The 12,760-nt window shown below is 30.3% G+C and overlaps 1 protein-coding gene across 1 annotated transcript; it reads left to right on the top strand.

Moving 5' to 3' along the window:
• The first annotated feature begins 3,504 nt into the window (after positions 1–3,504).
• Positions 3,505–11,930, top strand: LOC111705444 (protein quiver). Its single transcript, XM_023477997.1, has 7 exons — positions 3,505–3,602; positions 5,960–6,021; positions 6,978–7,043; positions 7,966–8,002; positions 8,599–8,650; positions 11,309–11,372; positions 11,510–11,930. The coding sequence occupies exons 2-7, from the start codon at positions 6,003–6,005 to the stop codon at positions 11,701–11,703; spliced, it is 432 nt and encodes a 143-aa protein (XP_023333765.1). The 5' UTR covers positions 3,505–3,602; positions 5,960–6,002; the 3' UTR covers positions 11,704–11,930.
• Positions 11,931–12,760: the final 830 nt, after the last annotated feature.

Raw genomic sequence — 12,760 nt, 5'->3', positions numbered from 1 at the left:
TTGAATTATAGACCAAAGTTTGATTGAAAATGTGGTAAAAGTTAGATAATTTTGATTAAAAAATCCAATCAGTAGTTATTACAACCAATGTTGGAATTGAAGGTACACATCCTTATTAATCTTTATTAACAACTAGAGTTTTTTTGGTGTGTTTCTGCCGGAACTTATAAGAGAGAATTATAATTGTAATTTTCCGCGAGCCGGCCTAAATTTATTTCCGTGAGCCGGCCTAAATTTATTTCCGTGAGCCGGCCTCCATTTATTTCCGTGAGTCGGCCTCCATTTATTTCCGTGAGCCGGCCTCCATTAATTTCTGTGAGCCGGCCTCCATTTATTTCCGTGAGCCGGCCTCCATTTATTTCCGTAAGCTGGCCTCCATTAATTTCCGTGACCGTGTACCGGCTTCCATCTATTTCCGTGAGCTGGCCTCCATTAATTTCCGAGAGCCGGCCTACATTTATTTCCGTGAGCCGGCCTTTATTTATTTTCGTGAGCTGGCCTCCATTAATTTCCGTGTGCCGGCCTCCATTTATTTCCGTGAGCCGGCCTCCATTTATTTCCGTTTGCCGGCCTCCATTTATTGAGACACACTGGTAAAATGATGGAGTTATTCCCAGTCCTTCTTTTTCCAAATAGATTATTTTCAATTGTGGTTTCTTCCAAAAAAAAGTACAGAGTAAATACTGAGAATTAAACACTATCTAGAAAAACAACGATTTCTTCCACCTTATTGATCTGATATGGGTTTAAAGGCTACGCCAGTGGAACTGGGTTTGATCCTCTTTAAATGTAGGCAACGCTGGGTTCCCAAGCTAGTGAGAATTTAATTTGAAATGTCAAAAATGAAGAAATGATGGTGCTTTTTTAAAAAAATGATAATAAAAATCTGAATTCTGAATATAAGGATTGTTGCAGGAGACATATTTATTCCCAGGCTAGTACACACTATCATCCTATCGTGGGACTTTTTAAGCATGCAATTTAATGTNATTATTATTATTATTATTATTATTATTATTATTATTATTATTATTATTATTATTATTATTATTATTATTATTATTATTATTATTATTATTATTATTATTATTATTATTATTATTATTATTATTATTATTATTATTATTATTATTATTATTATTATTATTATTATTATTATTATTATTATTATTATTATTATTATTATTATTATTATTATTATTATTATTATTATTATTATTATTATTATTATTATTATTATTATTATTATTATTATTATTATTATTATTATTATTATTATTATTATTATTATTATTATTATTATTATTATTATTATTATTATTATTATTATTATTATTATTATTATTATTATTATTATTATTATTATTATTATTATTATTATTATTATTATTATTATTATTATTATTATTATTATTATTATTATTATTATTATTATTATTATTATTATTATTATTATTATTATTATTATTATTATTATTATTATTATTATTATTATTATTATTATTATTATTATTATTATTATTATTATTATTATTATTATTATTATTATTATTATTATTATTATTATTATTATTATTATTATTATTATTATTATTATTATTATTATTATTATTATTATTATTATTATTATTATTATTATTATTATTGATATTGTTGTTTTTACTTGTCAATGATGAATAGAATATTTGATTACATTCTAAATCTATCTTTTATTCAAATATAACAAAAACTCCTGACAAAATGTTTGATTTTGCTAGTTACATCGTTTTTTTGAACATGTGACTTATATTCGCGATATCTCTACATCAGAAAAATGTGTATAAAAAACTGCAGGTTTTTTTAGCTTTGAAACTTTACCTTTATTTTAGGAAGCGAAAAATAGTTTTAATACTATTCAAAACATGTTTTTTTAAAATTAAACAGTTTCTTTCCTTAAAAACAACAACCAGAGTTTTTGTTTTGTTTTTAATTTTCATTATGAACTTTTAGTAAGCGCAAACTGTTAAGGCCAGGCCCTCCTACACTATTTAAGATCATCCTGTATGCTGTATCATGTGTGAATCCTGTATCCTTTATATTGTATCCTGTATCCTCTATCATGTGCCCAGTATCCTGTGTTCTGTATCTTGTGTTCTGTATCCTGTGTTCTGTATCCTGTGTTGTGTACCCTGTGTTCTGTATCCTGTGTTCTGTATCCTGTGTTCTGTATTCTGTATCCTTCTGTATCCTGTATTCTGTGTTTTGTATCCTGTGTTCTGTATTCTGTGTTCTGTATCCTGTGTTCAGTATTCTGTTTCCTGTGTTCAGTATCCTGTGTTCTGTATTCTGTGTTCTGTATCCAGTAACCTGTGTTCTGTATCCTGTGTTCTGTATTCTGTATCCTTCTGTAAAAGTCGTCTTCAACGACGCTGAATTTCTTATGTGTATCAATCTGGATTGTAGCCAAGGCAACCCTCCCCCCCAGGGCAACCCCCCCCCCAATACACCCTCTTCACACGGCCTCATCCTCCCACTGCCTCTATCCTCTATTGAATCTGGGTCCTAGTGCCTTCATATATATCCTAGTGTAGAGAGAGTATAACAACCTCTGATAAAAACTAATATACAAATAAAAATTGTCAGTGCAAGTGACAAAAGAGATATATAGCGGGCAAGGTATAGACTTAGCCCCTCCTAAACTTCTTAATGGGGGGGGGGAGCGTTGTTGCAACCCCCTAGATATATCTTATCCCCCTTACCGAACTGAATACAATAAAAAAGTTGTGTTTTTCTGGAATTATAACTATTTTTTTCTCATGCCTAGCATTGAACGCATAAAGACTATATTTGGACGCTGAGAGCTCCCGTCTGGAAATAAGAACCTGCTGTCGTTATGTCGTTATTGGCTAATTTTTAAACTATTTTTTATTTTATGTTAATTATAATTTGATCAACCTCAAGTAAGTGTTGCCCCCCCCCCCCTTCTTCTAGTATATGGCATCCACCCATACTAGTGAGAACTTACTATGTCGTGAATCCTAGAAAAGGCGATACTTTTTTTTGATCTAGAAAACGGTTTTCTCTCTTTAAAACATTTTAATCATTGAAGAAAAAACATTTAATTAACGATCCATGGGTATTGGGTACCGACATCAAGGGACACGATTAGTTTCATTTTATACACTTTTTTAATTTAAATTTCTTAGAAAAAAATGTGTCACTTGATCATAAATTTCAAATAATTTGTTTTAAAGGGTGTTTTAACAAACATGGAAATTAAGACAACTTTTTATTTCCAATAAGTGATAAATGACAAAGCGTGTAACTGTATACGTGCACTGCATACGTATATCAAAAATAAATTTGTTTCATATTATGAACTCTCCTAAATGTGGTCTTGCTACTTGGTATCTTTAATTTTGGCGGAAATATTAAACAATTTATAAATTTTTGAAGAATTACAAATTCTCTAGATAAACTAAAGATGCTATTATGAAGCAAAATCACATTTTGTTTACTGTGTTGAATTATATCTGTGTTTTGCAGAGACAATACGTCATAAAAAATATGAGTTTGCATACCACCAATTCGCTCTGCAGCTATGTATAGTCACAATTCATAAGGTAATACCCCCCCCCCCTCCCCCCTGCCACTCCCACTTCCCCATAGAAAAGGTTACCGACCGTTATTTTTGTTACAGATTAAGCTGTATATATATTTTGTTTGTCTGTCTGCTTGTGTGTGTTAAAAAATCAGGCCCAATTTGTGTCGCAACTATAGACCCCATGAAAGGTTTTTGCGTATAGTCGAAATTAAAAAAAATAGAGCCTGAAACAATATTTTAAAAATAAAGAAATGTTATCAGAAATGAATTTGCAGGTTGTTATGTATGAATGAGAAGTTTTAAATTTAATTGAATTATTTGCGATCTGAGTGAAAAAATACAACTCCGTTATTTTGTATGGGTCCTCCTGAACTCTTCGGTTTAACTCGTTTTTAACCATTTTCTCCTTATAAATACAACAGATTTAAGTAAAATTAGTAGCGATCGATATCGAATTCAATTCGACCTCAACATGTACCCCCTTTTATTTTTCGCGAACACTCCATTTAAGTTAGTAATAGAAAGCCTGAATACCTAGTTTCAATAAACTTTTCTTTAATAGCTTGATGCCGTACAGAAACTTTTTAATTGGTTTATACTGTCATGATATTGGACCTCTGGTTTTTTCAAGTAAACAATTTAGTAAAGTTTTACCACCCTTTAAGACTTCAAATCGTTCTTGTTGTACGTTTTTAAAACAAAACAAAAAACGCAGATTTTTTGTTGTTTTTATAGGCGAGAAATAAAAAAGAATTTAGCAAGGAAAGTTTTTTTTAATTTTTAGTCATTTTCAAGTCAGTTGGGCAAAAAAAAAATTCGATTTTTTAAAAATACCCGTAAAAAGTTGTTAAAAGAGTAACAGTTAAAGGTAAAGATCGAAAATGGGCACAACGTTTTTTATGATCGAATTTCATGGATTAACATTTATAAATAAAAGTAGAATATAAAATTTTAAAACATTTGATATTGGTAAACTAAAAATACATTTTTGTTAATATAATTTTTTCTAGTCTTCACTCTTCACTCCTCAGATCTATGGAATACACGATTTCCAAATATAGGGTGGATCAAAAGGATTGGTGGGCTGAATGTGGGCCTCAGAAAATTACTTTGGACTTATACATATTTTATCTTTTTATATTCCCTGATTACTAAATAATATTTGCAAAAAGTAAATATGTGCAAGTCAAAATATACTGTTCAGTTAACATTTTGTACAGCCACCTGGAGGCTGGATTTAGTATCTCATTTAAACTATCAGCAGGATAGAGCTCATCCTCAGGACTCCGAGGCTACTTTGAGCAAAAAAATGTCCTTTTGGATCAAAGATATGGCAGTAGCCAACAGCCTTGACCTGTCTACAATCAAAAATATATCAGCTTTCCTCAGTAATAAGCTTGAGAAAGTCAAACCTAGACAGTTCAAACTCCAATCTTTGAAAGGAACTCTGATCACTGCATTTTAAAAAAGATCCTCTAAAAGACCTCAAAATCCATTTCATGCCCAATAAGATTCAGGCTGTAGTAAAACCCAAAGGATCCTTTCACAGTTTTGAAATGTGAAAATAAGTTTTTTTAAAGACGTGGAGTCAAACATTATGGAAACGTACTGAAGGTAAAGAAACCTCTAGCTATAGCAGCAAGGCGTATTTCGCGGGAGAATATTTTTATATTTTTGAAAAATTAAATAATCAGTGTAAAAGTAGATCTCATTTTCATAAAATCCTTTTATTTAAATGGTAACACGAAATTTTATTAGCATTACCGGAGAACTTTTTTTTATATTTTTGAGAAATTATTTTTTTTGTAAAAATAAACTGTAGATATCATTTTTATAAAATAGTTTTTTTTAATAGAAACACGGAATTTTATGTAATCATGCAATCATTTATGATGTCAGTACATATTAAAATCTGGGGGACCTTAAACACAATAAAGAGCAATACAAATGTACACAATAAAACAGTTAACAAATAAAATAATGATATTGTTAATGATAAGGTAAAATGTTTTACAAAAAATTTTAATTTCTCTAAAATATAAACATATTCTCCCGCCAAATACGCCTTGTTTCTATAACTAGCGGTTTCTATACGTTCGGTTTTCGCCAATCTTTTTATTTCTGCCCTGGCTTAATAAACTATAAATTATGCAATCTAAGAGATTGTATTGGCAAAGAGGAACATTTTTAAGGAAAACAGTTTTTGATTTTGTAGACATTTTTGCACCAGTTTTAACTTTATAAAATCTATTTTTGAAGTATAACATCCTTGGATCTAAACAGCCACTGGAAAGTAGACATTTCTCGAATGTTCTTTACACATAACTATCCAAAAGATTTGTGTGGTGAATTTACAATAGAACAAATTTGTCCCAGGAATATTCGGTTTAGCTGCAGTTGACGATAACACAATCGATAAATGATCCGGCAAATGAAAGGTAATAATACATTTAGAAACTGCGAACATTTTATTCGAAATTCAGAACGGTATGTTAGGTGTAAAAAAGTTTGTTAGATACTACAAACATTATGTTTATAATATTTTAAATAAGTGTACCTAGTTTTAAACATCTAAATTATAACAGAGCCCGCGATTTAAAAAAAAAATCGGGAAATACGGCTCGTGTCGATAAGCTGGTGTTGGGCCTTATTTACGACTTAAGCTTTTGGATTCAAACAGCATATTATTTTCCAAAGAGTTGAGGTCACAAAACCGCATCAATATTCTTTTTGGTGGATTTTTTCATGGAAGGAATTGGTGCATTCCGGGTTTTTAAGAGAACACGACTCAACATTGAGCCTTATCTACTAAAACCAACCAAGGTCGGTTTTATTTTCATTGGGCCTAACTCCTTAAGTCGAGCCGAAGATCTTGCAGGTGTCAATCATGTGACACAAGCTGTCGTCAGAGTTGGGTCGAGGAATGGGTCTTAAAGTCGGATTTATGGAATTACAGATCTAGCTGAAATTTTTAAATTGCGGGCTCAGTGCAAGCAATGGGGGGTGGGTGTTCATTTTTTGTGCTTTTTAAAGAAAAACACATAAATCCCTTGCTACGGTTTATTGAAAAAAACACTTGAAAAAACACCCCAGACTAATAAGAGTGAGAAGCATTCGGTTTCATTTATTTGAAATCAAACGTCTTTTAGTCTATAATTCAACAATCTTTAAACTTAAGGCTTTGTTAATTTTTTACTTTTTCATTCAAAATGTATATGCCGACAAAAAAGTATTTAAGAAAAAAGGCTAAAATATTATGTATAATGGTTCAAATTGTGATCGACAGCCAAAGCTTTCTGATATGTTGACAGAACCGTTAAATCCATGTGAAAAAGATCTCGACATCACTTAAAAAATTTAATTCTTGAAAAAAATCAAGTAATTCATTATTTAGGTTTGATTATCTTCCTAATATTCCTTCACGATCTACCCTTTAACGAAGCTGTTATGGAGTGCATGTGTAAGTTTCATTAATGGGAATGTATATAGTTAATATTTTGTAACACGATGTCTGTAAACCTAAATCTATGTTGTACATTATTACCTATCTACATCTGTAAACCTCTACGTAAAACCCATTATTCATTAAAACTGCGCTTCAAATTTATACTTAGCATGATTAGCTTAATCATGTGATATAATTGTGCTGTAAATACATAACAGGATTGGCTTAATCATGTGATATAGATAATCTTATAAATACGTACATTAAAACTTAAACTACGCTGTGTGTATATATCGAAGTAAAACTTGTAAATTACGCGAATTAACGTTAACTTGTAACATGGCTACCTAAAATAAATTAGTTGGAATAGAGACTCCGTACTGTTTACTGTGAGAGAGTAACCGATCCATGTTTTGATAAACAGGCTGAGGATCGTGCCCATTAATAGATTAAGAGCTTTTTCTGTTTTGACATTGATAGCTGATGAATTGTACCTAAATAGATACAGGTCTGAGAGCCTTTTATGGAGTAGGTCATTTACTACATGTATGTAAAGGAATGTATGTATAGGAATGTATGTATAGGAATGTATGTATAGGAATGTATGTGTAGTAATGTATGTATAGGAATGTATGTATAGTGATGTATGTATAGGAATGTATGAATATTAATGCATAAATGTTTTTTTATTTAAAAGTTTACGTCATGTTGAACGATTTCATACGAGTAAAAACAAAAATAAAACGCAATTCTTAGATATCAGGTTTAATATAAAATAAACCATATTTTTAGAATATCATATAAAAATGTTTTAACGACCATTGCCGGTAAATTGAAAATCACAAATGGTTAAGAAATTCCTCCCCCCCCCCCTCTAGCCTAACCCTGGAATAATTGATAATAATAATTGAAGATAATTAATCAGTTTTTATTTCAGCGGTCGGACATAAGATAGACTGCTTTGAGTGCAACAGGAACAATTAGAATTTTAGAAAAACTTTTACCTGTAACATTTCTTCACAATGAACAAGCATTCATGACAGTGTATGGCTTTATAATAACGGTCTAGGACAATTCTAAACTTTTGGAGACCATGCCAGTACTACGGTTCAAAACGGCGCTATAAATGTCTCTTTTTTTGCAGGCAACTTTACAAAACAATGAGACCCGTATTTTTAGGCTCTCTACGGTTAAAATATTTTCAATACAACAAAAGCATAAGATTGCTTAAATGTCGTCTTTCTATTCTACTATATCTATGCTTTTATGGGTAGTTCTTGTACATAAAAGTCAGAGCTAATTTGAAAAATTATAGTTTTAAAAGAAAAATATTTTTTATCGTTTTAACTTCAATCAACAGTTCAATAAAAATCTAAAAGTTTTGATATTGAAAAATTCGTAATCATTGATTTTTCGAACCTGGCTGCGTGTACAAAGTTCAATTCATTTTTATGCAATTTTCTCTTAGAGAGGTCAATAAACCCTAAAAGCATAATCCTATCCATATCAAATACCTTATAAACATATGAAAGATTGTCTGAATCTAAAATTCTAAATGCTCGTTGTTTAGCTGGCAAGATCCGCGCTGCCATGATACATTCAAATTCACAAACCATTTAGAGGTTGGTACTGTTGTGCTCTTTCAAGGTTTAGCCTCTATGAAAGGAAGTGTTCGCGAAAAAATAAAGGGGGTATAAGCTTACGGAGAAAAATAATCGCTTTGGATCTCTACTAATCTTACTTATATCTGTTGCGTCTATAAGGAGAAAATTGTTAAAAACGATTTACGACTTATACTGAAGAACGTAGCGTCCATAAAAATTAAGAAAGTTGCTATATACGACTTGTATCGTAAAATGATCAATTTAATTTCAAACAAATCATTCAACCAAAAGTCATCGATTATTTTTCGACGCCTTTGTATAAAGTTAATATTTCATAATATTTGTTCTTTGTTTTATATACAATCAATGCACTTAAAACGACTTTTCCGCTAGGTATCTCTGCGGCCAACTATTTTGGCGTTTAAGTGCATTGTAAACAAAACAAATATTAAATATTAATTATTATATAAATTGACCCCTTCCTTCAGAGATGCATATCCCGCACATCTCAATCTCAGCAGCCATTATGGAAGATCACCGTTTATCTATTTTTAAAGATTCAGACATATTTGTATGGGATTTTAGACAAAGGAACTTAAAAAATTTTGGAACTCAACTTTTTATTGCATATATCTTTGCAACCTGATGGCGTGAACCTGTATTATTTCAGTTCTATTAATAGATCTAACAGAATTCATAGTTTGAAATATTAAAGGGTGTTCGCAAGCATATAGAGAACATAAAATCAAAGTTTATGACAAATACTTAGTTTCTTAGAGCCGGTAAGAAAGGGGAGCGTGTGATCGAGCCCAAAAAAAGTATGATAATCGAATTGTCTTTTGAAAAATATTGATTATTTTATGCATTATATTTAATTAGGTTTTTAGATTTAAATATACTGCACAATATAAAAAAATCTCTCATTTTTATCGAAATTGGATTATGGAAAAAAAATTGTATTTGGTAAATTCAATAATTTAGTTCAGTCTAATTATTTAAGCAGAAGGCTTTCAGTGAAAAGATCTGAGAATAAGAACGTGCAGCGGTAAAATGTATTTTAAAATGTATTTTAATAATGTTAACTTTTAATTCTTTTCATATTGTATCAGACTGATTAATAAATTGGATCTTTTTCATTAAAGTTTTGAGATTTTGTAAAAAAAATATCTTTTAATTATTTTAAAGAAATATTTATTATTAGAGATTGCTTTTATTCTGTTTTAAATTTGTATTTTGAAAAAACTATAGTTTTCTAACGAACGAACGATGAGCAACATTTTTGAAAAACGATAGTTTTTTTTCTAAACGAACAATTTCTTAAAACATATTTTTGAAAAAAAAAACTATATTTTTACTGAACGAACAATTCTTTAGAACAAACGGTTTCACTGATGGATCGTTCAGTGAGAAAATTAAACGAATGAAATAATTTTTTTGAACAATTGAAAAAAACGTCCCCAGCTCTAGATATTCTTGTTTCCGAAATAATATTGGGACTTTTCTAATTTATCCTATTCTATGATATTTGTCATATTATTGAATAGACTTACATGCAACCTTTAGATATATATCTAAAATACGTAATCTATCACTCTTGTATGCAAAGCCCATTAGCGCCTGATCCAATCAGGGTTCAGTCATGTGTTTGGTGTCTATTCTGAACCAATAGAAATTGCATAGCGGTAACATCTATCTTTCTATCTAGCTTATTATCCAATTAGAGATAAATCCTTAGATCGGCGCTATAACAGTAAATGGAAATATTTACTTCTACTGAAACTATAGTGCTATATAATATAAACTGTAATTTATCTTTCTATCTATTTTTACTCTTTTTGTTCATATTAAACAAAATCACAAAGCAAGAGAGTAACAAAATAAGAAGAATACTACTGTTATTGTAACTAAACACTTGTCAAAAACTAAAATTTTCTTCATCTCATATCTTTGCAACCTACTGCCGTAGATTTTTCATGTTTTAAATTACAAATTCTACAAGAATAAGTAATAAAAGTTTAAAATATTAGGTCGCATATTATGGGGATTTACAAAACTAGAGTTTGAGGCAAGTTTTAACCTCATTCTAGAATTGTTTTTGTAAGTGGAGTTTTTATCTTCGCTGAATCGTTTAGCTTGATTTTAAAACAAAAGAGGATTTGAAAAATTATCATTTGCTCAATAATTTATAACAAAAATATTAAATGCATCCATGCTAATTTACAGTTGCAGTTTTCGTCTCTCTACTTTAGGTCTTAAAGATTATTTCATTAGACTTGAACGCAGTGCTTTTAGGATCCATTTCGTTTTGGTACAGATTTCGATCCTGGATCTGGAATGAAAATCTTTGGATCCGGATCCAGATCCAAGTCTTGAACATTTCTTTAAGATTTACTGAGTTTTTTCAACAAAAGTAGAATTTAAAATTATTTCTTTTCTATTTTAAGCTTATTTTTATGATAAAACTTGTTGAGTCATTCAGAGAAAAAGATATTTTTTAAAAACTCCCTTTTTTAACAGTTAAGATTTGGGTTTTAACAGATAAAAGGTTTTCTTTACTTTTTTGATAGAAATGCTGCCTTTTGGATCCGGATCCTGATCCGGATCCAGGAAGCCAAAGTGTTGCGAATCCTAAGAACTGCTTGAAAGTTTTGAGCTGATAAAAGATTATGTTTTAAGGACATGCCACCCCGCAGGGAATGCGAAGGATGTTGTGTGAAACTTGTAAGCAAAGCAGGAACTGGTAATCTATTAATTAATCAATTAATATTTAATCTTTTCTGTTCCAATTGATAAATAAGTAAATTAATGGATAAAATAATTAAATATTTTATCATAAGAAACTAAGTTTTTCATTTAAATACTTTATTCTTTCTTTAGCTTCTGAGAGTGTGAGGCGGACATGTACTGATCAGCTGGATATAAACCTGTTCATGGTCGGCCATGTTTGTATGACAGAGGGTGGAGGAACTGGGCACATGTGTTTCTGTGAGGAAGACGATTGTAATGCCGCAAACAGTTTCAAAATTTGTTCAGGGCTTTTATTATTAAGTCTACTTTTGGGGCTTTTCTGATCATTTCAATCAATAAGAGGAATGAACTTAAAATAAAGATCAATTAAAAATAAAGAATAAATATTTTCTTTCTAATGCCAGAAGATTGACCATTCAGCTCTGAAAGATAACATTTATTGATTACAAATATGGTTTTAACTTATATATTTAATAATGTTATTTGTAAGCTTTGTAAATTAAACTGTACAGTGTACAATCATTATTTGTCAATATAGAATAAATGATAATTGTAATTTTTAATATACATCTCAGAGCCAGAACTGGGAGTATTTTGTGACCATACAGGGTGTTTCAAAACAGCGATCTTTTAGATATTTTGTAGTGCTCAATTTTAAAACTTTTTACATTTCCGATCGATTGATTTCAATTAGAGGTACCTAGCACAAAAGTTGAATAAGTAAGAACAGTTTTAATTTTGATACTATGGCTAGGTTGAGTTGCTTAATTTGAATTTTACCATGTTATGGAATGTCATTCAGGTCCCATAAGGTTACATTTCCTTTAATTACACACTATGTAGGGTTAGGTTAGGTTAAGACAATTTCTGGACCGAACACCCCCGCTAGAACAGGCTAGGGGGCCGAGCGCCGCGGCTACATAATTGTAAAATCAATTTAGAATTTGCAAAAGTGTTACTTTATAGGGAAGGTACCTTATAGAAAATATAAAGAGGAAATTATAATTATAGCAAGTGTAACTGTATGAAATGTAACTGAGCCATTAATTCAATACAGTTCAGACAAAATATAAAATATTATTTAGCAGCTTAGAACAATTTAGACACAGTGAAAGAGATCGTTCACAACCTTTGCTTTTGCATCTCTGGAAACAACTATTAAATTTTTACCAATATTAAATTTGTAAATAATTGCAAATCATTGGACTCAATCCTGCAAATGCCAGTATTTCAGTGTATGTATTTATTTCAATGGTGGTTAAAGGGGGGGCTGAAGGTGGGGGGGGGGCAGTTGGATAGAAGGAACTGATAAACAAAAATACAATTTTATCTTTTTTTTCTGAATAATTTTGGTTTTGCTAACCTTTTAGATGCAACCGT

The sequence above is a fragment of the Eurytemora carolleeae genome, unplaced genomic scaffold (genome assembly GCF_000591075.1).
Source record: "Eurytemora carolleeae unplaced genomic scaffold, Eaff_2.0 scaffold489, whole genome shotgun sequence".
In the NCBI taxonomy this organism is placed as follows: domain Eukaryota; kingdom Metazoa; phylum Arthropoda; class Copepoda; order Calanoida; family Temoridae; genus Eurytemora; species Eurytemora carolleeae.
The sequence above is the reverse complement of the archived record's forward strand: the minus strand, read 5'-3'. Positions and strand labels throughout refer to the sequence as shown.